The sequence below is a fragment of the Rattus rattus genome, chromosome 5 (genome assembly GCF_011064425.1).
Source record: "Rattus rattus isolate New Zealand chromosome 5, Rrattus_CSIRO_v1, whole genome shotgun sequence".
In the NCBI taxonomy this organism is placed as follows: Eukaryota; Metazoa; Chordata; class Mammalia; order Rodentia; family Muridae; genus Rattus; species Rattus rattus.
Genome location: NC_046158.1, coordinates 69,052,848 through 69,069,745, shown reverse-complemented (window position 1 = coordinate 69,069,745; position 16,898 = coordinate 69,052,848). Strand labels below are relative to the sequence as shown.

General features: G+C 38.9%; 1 protein-coding gene across 1 annotated transcript; it reads left to right on the top strand.

Moving 5' to 3' along the window:
* The first annotated feature begins 790 nt into the window (after nt 1–790).
* On the top strand, nt 791–1,729 carry LOC116900351 (olfactory receptor 5W2-like). The gene has a single exon (XM_032902104.1). It carries the CDS (start codon nt 791–793, stop codon nt 1,727–1,729), a length of 939 nt encoding a protein of 312 aa, XP_032757995.1.
* Nucleotides 1,730–16,898: the final 15,169 nt, after the last annotated feature.

Here is a 16,898-nt window from a genome sequence, read left to right as displayed (position 1 = left end):
TTCTGCTTGATTACTACTCAGCTGTTAGGTCATCTGTTTTATTGGGTGTTTTAAAACCTCTGCTAGCAACATGAGTAGGGTAGACTCTTGTCTTTGTGCTCAGGATTTCTGTACCTACAAATCTTTTTGTCTACTTAGCCACATCTCTCTGTTTATTTCAATGGATCTCAATTCTGAGAACCAAGTCATAGCAAATGTAGCTCAATTTTTGAAACCAGAGATCAACTTCAGATGTTTTCAGTAAAGTATGTGAATTTACCTACAAATACCTTTGTAACACTGAGGAATGCTTGATAGGTTTAGAGAATGAAGGGATAAGAATGGTTACTGTCAGTACCCATATTTAATCATGCATATTCATTTTAGAGGACATAACCATGCTTTTTATAAATGAAATAAAACAATTCTTATCTGAAGATGTCAGCTTTTTTCATAAGCCGATAGAAGAAAAATTTCCTCTATTTCAGAGTTTCCAATTCCTAACCTATAAGAGGAAGGGTAACCGTCTTATAGTGACATGATGTTTGTTTGGACATCATGTGTATATATTTGGAAGAATATGTGCTATATATTCTAAAGTGAGCTATACTGATACAAGAAATACTCTAATTCTCTCATTAATAGACCTTGAGTCAAATACATTTCTAATACTCTAATTCGTGCACTGAAGATTTTATCAAGTTTTCCCTCTGTTAAAAGCAAAGAACAAGAGTCTAACTATGAACACAGAAAAATTATACCTGTCAGCTTTTCTTTCTTTATTGAAATCCAGGGTATCCAGATCCAAAGAATGAAGTTCAAGAACATCACTGCATTTGATGATTTTGTCTTCTTAGGACTTTCCAGCAGACAGGATGTGCAACAGGGACTCTTTGCTTTATTCTTCCTTGTTTATAGCGTGACTATAATTGCTAATTTAGGGATGATCCTGCTAATCAAGTTGGACAGCAGACTTCACACACCTATGTACTATTTCCTGAGCAATCTGTCCTTCTGCGACATCTGCTACTCCTCCACAACTTCTCCAAAGATGCTGGCCGATTTCTTGTCTAAAGAGAAGAGGATTCCTTATAATTTATGTGCTGTTCAAATGTATTTCTTTGTGGCTTTTGGAGATATAGAATGTATCATGCTAGTTGTCATGGCTTATGATCGCTATGTTGCCATCTGCAATCCCCTGCTCTACACAATTGCAATGTCCAAGAAGGTCTGCACCCAGTTTGTGGCTGTTGCCTGTGCAGTAGGCTTGGTGGATTCAGCAATCCACACATCCTGTACATTCCGACTGTCCTTCTGCAATTCAAATGTCATCAACCACTTTATCTGTGACATTCCACCCTTGCTGGCCCTCTCCTGCTCAGATACATCCATCAATGAAATACTGCTGTTCACATTTAGTACCTTAGTGTTTGGGTCCAGCGTTGTTGGTGTCCTTCTCTCCTACTGCTACATCATTGCAACAATCTGCAGGATGAACTCTGCTGAGGGCAGACGCAAAGCATTTTCCACTTGTGCCTCCCACCTCATGGCTGTGGCAATTTTTCATGGAACTCTGCTTTTCATGTATTTCCGTCCCAGCTCAAGTTACTCCATGGACACAGACAAAATGGCCTCTGTTTTCTACACAGTTGTGGCTCCCATGTTAAACCCACTGATCTACAGTTTAAGAAATAAGGATGTGAAGGGGGCTCTGAAGAAGGCAATCAATATTAACTTGTGGCCTGGGTGAAATTTTATGTCATATGAATATTCTGAGACTGCATTTAAGTGTATTAGTGTAGATTTCCTTGTATACAACCTTTGAAATATTTTCTACCGTGAATTCAGTGTAACAAAAGCAATCACTCTCATTAGTCTTCAGTCTAAACTAATAAAGAATAAAGACGCCAGCATTTAAATTTTATAGACAGGGCCCTTAACATCTTTTTATCTTGGATAGATGAGATAAAACAGGGCTTACCAAACCCTTCACATCTAAAATCCCTCTTCTTTCCCTCTAGTTTCAATGAAAGGGTCCATAAGTACAGTTCATGTGTTCAAAGTGAATGTTGGAGAGTGAAAATAAGTTTTGTTGCTGTTGTTTTGCAGTAATTGGGTATATCAGTGTCATCCAATTGAACTGATAAAACTTAAATCTAAAATCCAAATCATAAAATCTCAGGCTACAGGGACAGCCATGAAAGTGATGTGAATAGCCACAGAATGGAAGAAAATTTCGTGTACTGTTTATAACAGAGGGTTTCAGTCTGGAATGCATAAGGAAACAAAAAAGAAATGAAAAAGAAAGAGACAAGGAAAAAGGAAGGAAGAAAGGAAAGAAAGAAGGAAGAAAGAAGGAAGAAGAAGAAAGGAAGGAAGGAAGGAAGGAAGGAAGGAAGGAAGGAAGGAAAGAAAAGAAATATGTGAGGAACCAATTAAAATTGGGTGAGAGACTCTGAGGATTCAAAGGAACTACAGGGTAAGGTAGATGAAATGTCCTACCATGGGGAGAGGGAACTTATTTAGCCCAAATACAGCAGAAAGACAGGGCATCAAGTCAGGGATGGGGTTGCTATCCCACAGTCAAAGCTCTGACTCATAATTCTTCCTGCCTGAAAGAACTGCAGGGCTGGAAGTGGAGAAGAGCCTGGGGAAAAGAAGGTCCAGCGACAGGCCCAAAGTGGGATCCAGCTCAAGGGGAGGCCCAAGACATGACACCATTACTGAGGCTATGGGGCATTCACAAAAAGGGACCTATCATGACTGTCCTTCAAAAGACCCAAAAAGCTGCTGAAAGACTCAGGTGCAGATATGAGCACCCAACCAATGAACAGAAGCTGCTGACCCCTCTGGTTGAATTAGAGACAAGCTGGAGGAAGTTGAGGAGGAGGGAGACCCTGTAGGAGGACCAGCAGCCTCAATTAACCTGGACCTCTGAGATCTCTCAGGCACTGGATCACCAACCAGGCAGCATACACCAGCTGAGATAAGGTCCCCAACACAGATACAGCAGAGGACTCTAGGGTCTGGGTTCGGTCAGAGAAGATGCACCTAACCCTCAAGAGACTCGAAGCCTCAGGAAGTTTAGAGGTCTGGTGACCTGGGTGGGATGGGGACAGGGATTGGTGGAGGGCGAGGTGGAGGGATGGGATGTGGAACAGTCAGGGACTGGCAGTGGGGGTGGACAGATGAGAGGAATAAAATTTGGAGTGTAAAAATAAATTAATACAATTATAAAAATATGGACTGATTCTTAACTGAGGGTTCTCAATTTAAAAGACTAAGAACGTGGAAAATATGCACACTTCTAATCTGCAGAGAGAAATGTAATAGGTTAAAGGAATTTTCATAGTTCTTAAATCAAAAGAAAATAATATACTTACTTTAAAGAAAATTATATTTCTGGCAGAGATATCATAGTGAAACATTGTTGTCAAAATTCTTATGTGTCTGCTACATAAGGATTTTTATTATAATCAAATAAACTATAAAGTATCATTTAACTATAATAAAACATTTTAAGGTGACTTTCAAAAAATTAATCTTGAAACACCCATAATGAACAGGAAAAACTAACCTCAATTTTAACTAACATTCCTCTATATTCCTTATAATAATATGTGTAATTAAATATATTCCCCAAGTGATAAACCACTCAAAGTTACATTATTGTTCATGTAATAATTTTAAAACTTTATATTTAATGTGTAAAGGTGTTTTGCCTGTGTTATATATGTGCAGTATATGTGTGCCAGATGCACATGGAGTTCAGAATAGGATACTGACAGCCAGAAATTACACATTTAGATTGTTGTGAGTTCTCATGTTTGGGCTAAAATCCTAAAAATCAATACTATATACTAAAAATCAAGCAATTGGCTCACTGTTAAGTATCAATTTTGTAGTATATGGACTATATACCAATGAAATAGTTAAAAGTTACAGACACAAAAGCAGTGAAGTATTACAAAATTGGAAAATGAACTGAACACAAATGTCTTGAAAATAAGTACATAGGGGAAGAAATTTAATTGTATTAGTTTCTAGTTCAGTCAAATTATAACACAAATTATAGTTTACTTCATAAAATGTGTACATCCATATTCTATGTATTTTACAATATAAATTAATTTGAAATTTTTATTCTGATATATCAAGTTGATGACAGTAGTAGGAAGTAATAGTTCCCACTTTAATTAGCAGCTTCATGTACTCACAGGGGAATCAAAGACCATGAGGAAAATTAATCATAGATTTTTTTATAACAGCATATCCTAAGGGGAAGAAATTACAGAGACATGAGTCCCAAGAGGAGCATGAGATAATGTAATGTTGTCTTTTTTGTTTTTTTAAGATTTTATGTATATGAAAACACAGTTGCTATATTCAGACTTACCAGAAGAGGGCGCCAGATCCATTACAGATGTCAGTGAGCCACCTGATGTGGTTGCTGGGAATAGAACTCAGGACTTCAGGAAGAGCAGTCAGTGCTCTTAACCAAAGAGCCATCTCTCCAGCCCAGTAGTGCTGTCTTATATTCTTTTACCAAAGATCAATTCACCTCAGATAGGCACCTGTAATTACAAATTCAAAAATGTAAAGTTACAAATTATCCTTTCCAAAAAGACATGAACAATTTTTAAATTAATCAGCTACATAGGCAATTAGGACAAGTATATTGAAAATCTACTATAAGTACTATTCTATATCCATAATAGTAATATTCTGATTGCACTCATTTGTATCTATAAAACCATATTTAAGTCCTTTAGTATATTTTAAAAAATACTCTTTATTAATTTCAATCTGTGTGTAGATACATATGGGATTTTAAATACTGTATCTTGTTTATCTTTATTTTGATTACCTTTGAATAAAACTTCATGAAGATAAAAATTATGGAAATATATTAAAGAAATAATTAATAAATTTAAAATCATATGAGCTATATATCGTAAAGTTTTAGGCAAATCCTCCCATATACATCTGTATTATATGTTTTTATGTTACCAAGTCACACACACCTGGAAAATCATAAAAATTTAGGTAACTGCACTTACTCATGAGGCCAGTATATCTTGATAGTTTTAATTTGTCCTCGTGCTGTTTTTTTTTAATATTCAATATCTAACATCTGAAGCTGTGCTTATACATCTGTTATTTAATGTTGTATAGACTAATTTTTAGCCTTTTCCTTTAAATGATTACAATATTTTTCTTTTGATTCCAAAGCCCCTCAACAAATATTTAATAAGTATAGTAGCCAAACTTTCATATAAATTCAGAGAGAAATGTAATCAGGAGTTATTTGTTACCACAATAAACTAACAGACATTTTGATCACAAATAGTAGAAAGTAGTAACAGTTATTTTGAATAGGAATATGGCTATCGTTTTCAAATTCACATTATTCATTGAACCATGCTGTTTTGAAAATAAGTAATGTACAAATGAATACTATGTATAAGTGAATTTAAAACTTCAGTGTCTTGCCCCTTAGTCAATTTGCAGTATTTGTAAGTATATTTCATGATAGTACAACAAACATATAATTCCTTTTAAGGCTAATTCAGAGAAACTGACATGTTGAGGGTGAAATTGCTCAAGAACACCTTTATTCTAGAGTATAGATTACTAAAATTAATTAATATTTAATACCGCACATTTATTATATATTTAGTTATTTTATTTTATATGAAATACCAACATTTTAATTAGTAGCACTTAAATATTATTAAAATTAAATAATATAATATTTAAATACACAAAATTAAATATAAAGCAGTTTAATTTGATGATTGTAGTGTAGTGTGTATTTCTGAGGATGAAAATAAATTAAGGGCTAAAATAATGTTCTGCATAATGAAAGTATTATGAAATAAACCTTTTCATTTTTTCCCCTGGGGAACTTCTTTTTTTTTAATTAATTACTTTATTTATTTACATTCCAGATTGTCCTCCCTCCTGGAACTCCCCATAGCTCCTTACCCTATTCTCCCCCTTTCTTGCCTTCCCTCCCTCATATCCTCCTTCCCTGGTACCTTCAGTCTGTTGAGTACCTTCTTCTACTGAGGTCAGACCAGGCAGTCCTATGCTTTACGTGTGCCTGGGAACCTCGCACCATTCTGTGTGTGCTGCCTGGTTGGTGGCTCAGTCTCTAGGATCTCCAAGGGGTCCCGGTGAGTTGATACTGCTGGTCTTCCTAATCTAAGTGGTTGTCTTCCCGCTTCAGCTCCTTCAATCTTTTTCCTAATTCATTCAGGGAATGACCCACGTTTCCATCTAATGGTTGAGTGTAACTGCATCTGTCTTATGTTTATAGGGTCTTAGAGGTCAGCCATGCTAGGCTCCTATCTGTAAACATATCAAGCATCAGTAACAATGTCCGGCCATGGTAGCCCACGCACCACCCCCGTGAGATAGATCACAAGTTGGACTGGTCACTGAACAGCCTTTCCTTCAGACTCTTCTTTTTTCTCCCTCAGTTCTATTACACATGAACAATTCTGAGTCAGAAATTTTGCCAGTAGGTTGGTCAACTGTCCCCCTCCACTTGGAGCCCTCTCTATCCACTGTTGGTAGACTCTGAGTTCCCTTTCCCCACTGTTGGGCATTTTGGCTAAGGTCACCCCTACTGAGTCCTGAAAATTTCTAATATCTTAAGATTCTCTGATATTCAAGAGGGTCCTTCCACCTCCTGGCTACAGACTTTATATTTCCATTCACTACCCTGGCCTTCACTCCCTCCCACCCACGTCCCCCAAACCTGATCCTGTTCTCCTTTTGCCCTCCTCCTCCCATTTCCTATATAGCTACCTCCCTCCCTCTGCCTCCCTTGATAGTTTTGTTTCCATCTTCTAAGTGGGATTCAATCATCCTCCGGATTCAAGCATCCTTGGCTAGACCTATCTAGTCTAAATTTCCTATGGTCTGAGACTTGCATCATGACTATTCTACACTTTTTCCACTAATATCCACTTACAGTAAGTACATACCATGTATGTCTTTTTGGGTCTGGGTTACTTCACTCAGGATGATATTTTCTAGTTCCATTTGTTTGCCTGCGAAGTTCACATTGTCCTTGTAGTATTCCATTATGTAAATGAACCACATTTTCTGTATCAATTATTCACTTGAGGTACATCTGAGTTTCCCAGTTCTGGCTATTACAAATAAGGCTGCTACAAATATAGTAGAACACTGTTTCTGGCTGTACGTTAAGAATCTTTTGGGCATATGCCTAGGAGTGGTATAGCGGGGTCCTCAGGTAGTCCTATTTCCAGTTTTCTGAGGAACTGCCAGCTTGATTTCCAGAGTGGATAGAAAACTTTACAATCCCAGCAGCAATGGAGAAGTTTTCCTCTTCCTCCACATTCTTGCCAGCATATCCTCTTATTTGAGTTTTTGATGTTAGCCATTCTGATTGGTGCAAGGAGGAATCTCAGGATTGTTTTGATTTCCTTTTCACTCATAATTAAGCATGTTGAAAATTTCATAAAATGTTTGTTGGCCATTTGAGATTCCTCTTGAGAATTCTGTTTGTCTGTGTACCCCATTTTTTAATTGTGCTATTTGGATATTTGGAAGTTAAGTTCTTGCATTTTTTATATATTTTAGATATTAGCTCTCTACTGATATAGGGTGAAGATTTTTTTTCCCAATCTGTGGGTTGCCTGTCCTATTGATGGTGTCCTTTGGCTTACAGAAGCTTTTCAGTTTTATGTGGTTTCATTTATCAATTGTTTTTCGTAGAACCTTGGCCATTGATGTTCTGTTCAGGAAATTCTCCTCTGTGCCAATGAGTTTGAGTATTTTTCTCACCTTCTCTTCCTTCCTTCCTTCCTTCTTTCCTTCCTTCCTTCCTTCCTTCCTTCCTTTCCCCCCCCCTCTCTCTCTCTCTCTTTCTTTATTTATTTATTTCATTCATTCCTTTTATTAATCATTCCATTGGTTTGCATCTCAAATGATATCTCATATCCAGGCTACACTCCACAAAACCCCCATCCCACATCTGCCCGCTCTTCTGTCCCCTTTGCCTCTAGGAGGGTGCTACCCGATCCACCCACACTTTCCCACCCCACTGCACCAGCATCCCCCTTAGATGGGGCATCTAAGATCCACAGGACCAAGGGCCTTTCCTCTCATTGATGTCAGACAAGGCTGTCTTCTGCTCAGTACGTATCTAAGCCATGAATTACTCTCTGTACACTGACTGGTTAGTGGTCTGGTCCCGGGTGTCCTGGCCAGCCAATGTTGTTCTTCCTATGATGTTGTATCCCCCTCTGCTCTTCGACTCCTTTTGTCAGCTCCCCCATTGGTGTTCCTGAGCTCAGTCTGATGGGTGGCTTGAAGGATCCATATCTGCATTAGTCAGTTGGTAGGCAAACTTTCCAAGGAACAGTTACACTAATTTCCTGTCAGCAAGCCCCTCTTGGCAACCACAAGTGCGTTGTGTAGGGTTTGGTGTTTTCAGACAGGATAGAGCTCCAGGTAGGGCAGGGCCATCCATTCCTTCAGTCTCTGCCCCATTTTTGTTTTTTCCTTTGGACAGTGTTGGGAGCGATGCCCTTGAAACCCTCCATTATTGATGTTATTATTATGGTTAGAATTAAGTATGACTGGGTTCATGGAAAATCCCCAGCCAGCTGCAAAAGACTAATACAAATCTGGTAGTTAAGATGAATAATGATATGATAAAGTTCTGACCTTATGGAGAAATACATCTGATGTCAAGATACTCAATGTGATGACCTGTAACCTTTCTGAAAAACCAACGTCTTGTTGACATCAGCTAACCACACGAATACTGTGTCTTTGGCCTGAGTAAAGATTTCTCACTCCCCCCTTTCACTCTGTTATCCCTGTTATGGTATAAATTCAGCCTTGGGAAAAAAATAAAATTGTCGTCTTGATCAGACTCTTGTCTTGGCATCCTTCTTCGTGTCTCTTGTCCCCCATTCTCTTCCAGGTACCCTCAGCACCCTCATTGACAGGACAGGAACATTTTTCATTTAAAACTTTCAGGTGTTCCCATCCCTTGAACAGGGGCTGTACCTATTTACTAGATGTGATCTCTACAGGTTCTCTCCACTCCTCTGTGCATTTCAGCTAAAACATCCTTGTTGGGTCCTTGGAGCCTCTCATTTCCCTGCTGTCTGGGACCCTCCAGTAACTATCCCCAGATCCTCATCCCCCACTGCTACATAAATTTATTTGATTTCCTGACCCTCTCGTGTCCCCTCCAGTACATGATACTATCTACACTTATTTCCTCCCCCTCGTCTCTCCCTCCCAGCTCTCCCCATCACCTCATTCAATGATCCTGTTCCACACTCAATGACGGACTGAATCATCCACACACTGTTCTTCCTTCCCCTTAAGCTCCATATAGTCTATGGGTTGTATCATGGGCAGTGTGACCTCTTGGACTAATATGCACTTATCAGTGAGTGCATACTGTGTGTTTGTGTGTGTGTGTGTGTGTGTGTGTGTGTGTGTGTGTGTGTGTGTGTATGTCTGGGTTACCTCACTCAGTGTAATATTTTCTAATTCCATCAACTTGCCTGCGAATTTCAATAAGTCATTGTTTTTAAATAGCTGAGTAGTACTTGATTGTCTAAATGTACCACATTTTCTGAATCCATTCTTCTGTTGAGGGATTGTTTCCAGATTCTGGCTATTATAAATAAGGCTGCTATAAACATAGTGGAACATTTATCCTTGTTATATGCTGGAGTATCTTTTCAGTATATTCCCAGGACAGATAGATGTGTCCTCACGTAGAATTATTTCCATTTTTCAGTCCCACCAACAATGGAGAAGTGTTCCTCTATCTCCACATCTTTGCCAGCATCTGCTGTCGCCTGCATTTTTGACCTAAACCATTCAAATTGGTGTGAGGTAGAATCTCAGAGTCATTTTGATTTGTATTTCCCTGATGACTAAAGATGTTGAATAATTCTTTTTTTAAAAGGATTTTATTTATTTCTTATATATAAGTACACTGTAGCTGTCTTCAGACACACCAGAAGGGGGCATCTCTTTACAGATGGTTGTGAGCCACTATGTGGTTGCTGGGAATTGAACTCATGACCTCTGGAAGAGCAGTCGGGTGCTCTTTTTTTTTTTTTTTTTGGTTCTTTTTTTTGAGCTGGGGACCGAACAGGGCCTTACGCTTCCCTAGGCAAGCGCTCTACCACTGAGCCAATCCCCAACCCCCAGTCGGTGCTCTTAACAGCTGAGTCATCTCTCAGCCGAATAAATCTTTAAGTGCTCCTCAGTCATCCGAGATTCTCAGTTGAGAATTCTCTGCTTAGCTCAGCACTTCACTTTTTAATAGGGTTCTTTGGTTCTCCGGAGTCTAACTTCTTAAGTTATTTGTATATTAGCCTTCTACCAGATATAGGGTTGGTAAAGATCATTTCCCAAACTGGGGGTTGCCATTTTTTCCTATTGACAGTGTCCTTTGCCTTGCAGAAGCTTTTAAATTTTATGAGATCTCATTTTTGCAATGTTGATCTTAGTTGAGTAAGCCATTGGTGTTCTCTTCAAGAATTTTTCCCCTGTACCCTTGTGTGTTCAAGGATCTTCCCCACTTTCTCTTCTATTAGACTCAGCATATTTGGTTTTATGTGGAGGTTCTTGATTTAGACTTGAGCTTTTTATTAGGAAATAAGAATGGATTGATTTACATTGTTCTACATGCTGACCTCCAGTTGAACCAGCATCATTTGTTGAAAATGATGTCTGTTTTTCGACTGGAAGGTTTTAGCTTTTTTATCAAAGATCAAGTGACCATTGGTGTGTGTGTGTGTGTGTGTGTGTGTGTGTGTGTGTGTGTGTGTGTGTGTGTGTGTGTGTGTGTGTTTGTGTGTATGTTCATTTCTGGTTCTCCAATTCTACTCCATTGATCTACCTACCCGTCTCTCTACAAATACCATAAAGTTTCTATCACTATTGCTCTATAGTACAGCTGGAGATCAGAGATGGTGGTTACCCCAGAAGTTCTTTTATTGTTGAGAATAGTTTTCAATATCTTTGAATTTTTTGTTATTCCACATGAATTGGAGGACTGTCCTCTCTAACTATATAAAGAATTGAATAGAAATTTTGATTGGAATTGCATTGAATAAATTGCTTTCAGTAAGATGGCCATTTTTACTGTAATAACCCTGCCAGTCCATTAGCATGGGAGAGCTTTCCATCTTCTGAGATCTTCAATTTCTTTCTTCAGGGACTTGAAGTTCTTTTCACACAGATCTTTCACTTGTTTGATTAGAGTCACACAATGATTAGAGTCACAAAAATATGATTTGTGACTATTGTGTAAGTTTTTTTCCCCCTAATTTCTTTCTAAGCACATTTATCCTTTGAGTAGAAGAATACCGGTGGCTTGTTAGAGTTAATTTTATATCCAGTCATTTTGTTGAAGTTGTTTATCAGGTTTAGGACTTCTCTGGTGGGATTTTTGGAGTCACTTAAGTATACTATACTATCATCTGCAAATAGTGATACTTTGACTTCCTTATTCCCAATTTGTATCATTTGATCTCCTTTTGTTTTCTAATTGCTCTAGCTAGAACTTCAGGTACGGTATTGAATAGATAGGGAGAAAGTCGGCAGTCTTGTCTTGTCCTTGACTTTAGTGGGATTGTTTCTAATTAGATTTGATGTTGGGTGTTGATTTGTTATCTATTGCCTTTATTATGTTTATGCATGTGCCATGAATTTCTGTTCTCTTCAAGACTTTTAAACTGAAGGAGTGTTATATTTTGTTGAATATTTTCAGCATCTAATGAGGTGATAATAACATTTTTTTTTATTAATTTGATAGTATAGGAGATTTCTCTGATGAAATTTTCTACATTGAACTATCCCTGCTTCCCTAGGATGAATCATGGTGACTAATAATTTTGATGTGTTCTTGGGTCAGTTTTCAAGAATTGTATTATTTTTGCATCAATATTCATAAGTGAAATAGACCTGCAATTCTCTTTCTTTGTTGGTTCTTTGTGTGGTTTATGTATCAGAGTGACCATAGCTTCATGCACGGAGCCATATTGGATTTGGGCCTAGCCGCTTTTTGAACTGCAGGGTTCAAAGTGGCTAGGTGACTCTGGGCTGTTTGGCCATAGAGACTCACCCCTAAGATGACTGCCATAAGTCTTAAGATTGTTGGACAAAGCCTCTCCTATGAATTTACGGCACAGGAAGATAACATTCAAGGGATGCCTCAGCTCGAGCAGATACCAGTTATCTCCTCAGTCAACACCCAGTGTCTCTACCACCTGACCTCATCGCCTGACTTCTTTGCCTTCAGCTATCACTGCCTATACCCTCATCTCCCCCTCCTTCATATTTCACAAAGGTCACTCCCCCTTCCTGAAAGCCTTAAAAGCTGTAATGTTCATCCCAATAAACGAGACCTTGACAACAGAATCTTGCTTGGTCTCCTTCTTCTCTCTCCCCCCATTTAGGCCCAAGGGTAGCGCCCCTTCGGGACCCTGAATAACTGGGTCCCCGCTGGCGGGGACAGCTTCATAGAAAAAAAATAGGTAGTTTCCATTCTTTTCTATGGAAATAATTTCAGGAGTATTGGTATGAAAGTCTGGTTGTATTTTGCACTAAAACCATCTGCCTCTGGGATTATTATTTTTTTTTTTTGATTGGGAGGTTTTTAATGATTACTTCAATTTTCCTTAGGGGAATAGAGCAATACAGATAGTTTTCCTGATTTTGATTTAGCTTTGGTACATGTTATTTCTCTAGAAAAACAATCCATTTGATCTAGATCTTCCAGTTTTGTTAAATATAAGCTTTGATGGTAAGATTTAATTTTTTTAAAATCCTTTATTTTATTGTTATGTCCCTTTTCACTTCTAATTTTGTTAATTTGGATATTGTCTCTATGACCTTTAGTTTGGCTAAGGGTTTATCTATCTTGTTGATTTTGATTTTGTTGTTTCCTGTGCATATTTCTCTTTGTTTATAATTAGTTTATTTCAGCCCAGAGTTTGACTATTTCTTGGTGTCTATTCCTCTTAGGTGTGCTTGCTTCTTTCTGTTCTAGAATTCTGTTCTGGATTGTCAGGTGTCCTGTTATGTTGCTTTCATGGTATGCTTTCATTTTTTTAAATTTTTTTTTGAACGCACTCGGTGCTATGAATTTTCCTCTTATTCTTGCCTTCACCGGGTCCCATAAGTTTGGGTATGATGTGTCTTCATTTTTCATAGAGTTCTATAAAGTCACTAATTTCTTTAATTCTTTTCTGACAAAGTTATCATTAAGTTGAGCATTGTTCAGTTTCCATGAGAATGTGGGCTTTCTGATGTGTTTGTTGTTATTGAAGACCAGACTTAGTTTGCCGTGATCTCATAGAATAGATGGGATTATTTCAATCATCTTGTTTGCTTTGAGGCTTGTTTTCTGTCTGATTATATGGTCAATTTTGCAGAAGGTTCTTTGAGGTGATGAGAAGAAGTTATATTCTCCTATTTTGGGGTGAAATGTTCTGTATATATTTGATAAATCCATCTGGCTCATAACTTCTGTACATTTGACTGTGTGTCTGTTTAGTTTCTTTTTCAATGACCTCTTCATTAGTGAGAGTGGGATGTCAAAGTCTACCACTATTAATGGGTGAGGTTCAATATGTGTTTTGAACTTTAGTAAAGTTTCTTTTATGAATGTGGGTGCCTTGCATTTGAGACATAGATATTCACAATTGAGACTTCCACTTGGTGGATCTTTCCTTCAATGAGCATGAAGTATCCTCCCTCATCTCTTGTGATAACTTTTGCTTGAAAGTCTGGATTATTGGATATTAGAATGGCCATACCAGCCATTTACTTAAATTTTTTTTTCTAGTCCTTTACAATGAGAAGGTGTTTGTCTGTGTCACTGAAGTATGTTTCTTTTATGCAACAAAATACTGTTTAAGTATTCAATCTGTTTGTCTGTGTCTTTTTTTTCGCGAACTGAGTCCATTGATTTTAATGTATTAAAGATATATTAAATACCAATGATTGTTAGTTCTTGCTATTTTTGATGTTGGAGGTGGTACTACTTGGTGTGATTCCCTTTCTTTGTGAGGTGACTGTGTTTTCTTGGGCACTGCTACTCTCCTTGTGTTGGAGTTTTAGTTTTAGTATTCTCTGTATGGTTGACATAGTAGAACTATGTTGTTTAAATTTGGTTTTGTCCTGGAATATCTTCATTCCCCCATCTATGGTGGTGGAGAATTTAGCTGGGTATAGTATTTTGTGCTGGTATTTGTGTTCTCTTAGAGTCTGGATGACATCTGTGAGGATCTTCTAGCTTTTAGATTCTCTGCTGAGAATTCTGGTATAATTCTGATAGGTCTTTCTCTGTACATTACTTGGCCTTTTCCCCTTACAGATTTTAATATTCTTTCTTTGTTCTGTGCATTTAGTGTGTTGATTATTATGTGACAAGAGGACTTTCTTTGTCAAATAGATTTGGTGTTCTGTGACTTCTTGTATGTTTATGGCCATCTCTTTCTTTAGATTAAAGAAGTTTTCTTCTGTGATTTTATTGAAGATGTTTTCTCCTTCTATGAGCTGGGAATCTTCATATTGTTTCAATTACCATTACTCTAAGGCTTAATCTTTTCATTGTGTCCTAGATTTCGTGGATGTTTTGATTTAGAAGCTTTTTACATTTTGTATTTTCTTTCACTGATTTGTCATCTCTTCTGTTGTATCTTCTATGCCTGAGATTCTTTACTATCTCTTGTATTCAGTTGATGAAAGTAGCATCTGAAACTCCTGATCACATTTCTAAGTTGTCCTTCTCCAGGGTTGTCTCCATTTATGATTTCTTTATTGTTCTTTTTCCATTATTAGATCTTAGAGTGTTTTCTCAACTCCTTTACCTGTGTATGTTTTTATATATCTCTTTAAGGGATTCCTTTGTTCCCTCTTTAATGACTTCTTCCTGTTTGCCTGTGTTTTCCTCTACTTCTTTAAGAGAGTTATTTATATCCTCCTTAAAGGAGCATATTCTTATATCCTCCTCTATCATCCTCATGAGATGGGATTTTAGGTCAGAATCTTGCTTTTCAGCATTCCTGTATTAGGGTATCCAAAGCTTGCTATGGTGTAAGAAATGGCTTCTGATGGTAACACATTGCTTGGGCTTCTTTTGCTTATATTCTTCTGTTTATTTCTAGCCATCTGGTTATCTCTGGTGTTATTTAGCCTGGATTTCTCTGACAGAAGCTGCCCTCCTTGGATGCAGGCAAAGTTCTGTGGCCTGGGTTAGAGCAGGCCTACTATGGTCCTGCATAGGATATTTAAGCTGCCTCTGTGTCCCTGGTTATATCAATCCTCCTGTGTCAGTGGTTAGGGCAGACCTCGTGTGTTCCTGGTTAAGGTGAACCTCTTGCGAGGCAGCTAGGCTTTGGGCTCCAGGGACAGCATCTTCCTCATTTGGAAGGTGCAGGCCGAAAAGATTGTGTCTCTCTTTATGGAGACCTACTAGGAGAGAGCCAGACTGTGGTATGTGGGAGGGGAACAGTCTGCCCGTTTAGCATGAGTGGAGGATCAGCATGTAAGGAAGACGGAGCTCCAGCAGTTTGGGGGGCGGTGTGAGTGGTGGAGGGATGTCCTCTTTTTCCCCAATTCAGGGCACGACCCAATGAGATTCAAGACCTTGGAAATGCTTGATTCTGTCTTCCAGTACAGCCAGGCAGCTGCTGGGCTTCAGGGGAGCACCAAGACACTGCTCAGGTGGTAGGGAAATGTAGTCTGAGATGTCCCAGAGCCTTCAATGAGGCAATGGCCACGAGGTTCTCAGGTTCTTGGATATCCAGGAACCTCTGGGAGTCTTGTAAGAACTGAGAATGGAGTTGTGGCAGAAGGCTGGAAGCTGGTGTCTAGTTAGAAGGGTGGAGTTGGAGGGGCGGAGCTACAGTTTAGCTCAGAGATTATCCTTAGCTTGGCACCGGTTGTCTGGGCGCACAGGTGGGTTTTCGTTAGTAGAATTCAGCTGCAGTTCTGTAGAAAATGACCTGCATGTTCCTCATGGTGGTGACAGATGAAAGAGACCGTCCAGTTTCTAAACTGTTTATTGACTGCTCATGGCAGAAAATGGATGCGTCCCCCTTTCTCAGTGTCTGACTGGAGATTAAATACCTTCTGCAGGAAGGAATGTCTGGGAAGGGAAGCTCATTGCCTGAGCCCTCAGGGCCTTTAGGTACCTCATTAGCATGGAAAACTCACTTTTAGGCCTGTGGTAATGTTTCTTTTTGTAGGGAGCATGGCGCATGTTCCAAGCCAAGAGTCTGGCAGGGGAACAGGAAGTCACACAAGTATCAGGCGTGGACTCTCACTCTTCCTTCCGCTCTTCCACTCTTTCTCTCTGTCTCTGTCTCTCCTCTCCTCTCTCTCTCTCTCTCTCTCTCTCTCTCTCTCTCTCTCTCTCTCTCTCTCTTCTCTCTTTGTCTCTGTCTCTCCTCTCTCTCTCTCTCTCTCTCTCTCTCTCTCTCTCTCTCTCTCTCTCTCTCTCTCTCTCTCCTCTCTTCCTCTCTTCCTCTCCTGGCTTGACACGATAAAAAAAAAAAAAAAAAAAGTATCAGGCGTGTGCCTACTGAGTCTCCCTGACCTCAATCTGCTCTACCCACCAAGTTTCCTAGCATGGTTTTGTCATCCCGCAGTAAGTTCCAACTAAGCTGGGTTCTGTGGGTTTCTTAGCTGGCTGGGATTTTGGTCAGGAGTCTCACTTGTGTTCCTGGTAATTGCAGATGCCCTGGGAGGCACATAGGCTGTGGGGTGAGGGAGGGGAGCTGGCCCACCGATTGGACATGGATGGAGGCTCAGAGCCGAAGATACCTTTAATTTTTAAGGTTTATCCAAGAAATGGACAAGAAAATATATTCCTCTCTATATGAATTCATTTT

Bases quoted from the DNA above. Each gene is read 5' to 3' on its own strand.
- LOC116900351 (XM_032902104.1), top strand. From the start codon at position 791: ATGAAGTTCAAGAACATCACTGCATTTGATGATTTTGTCTTCTTAGGA.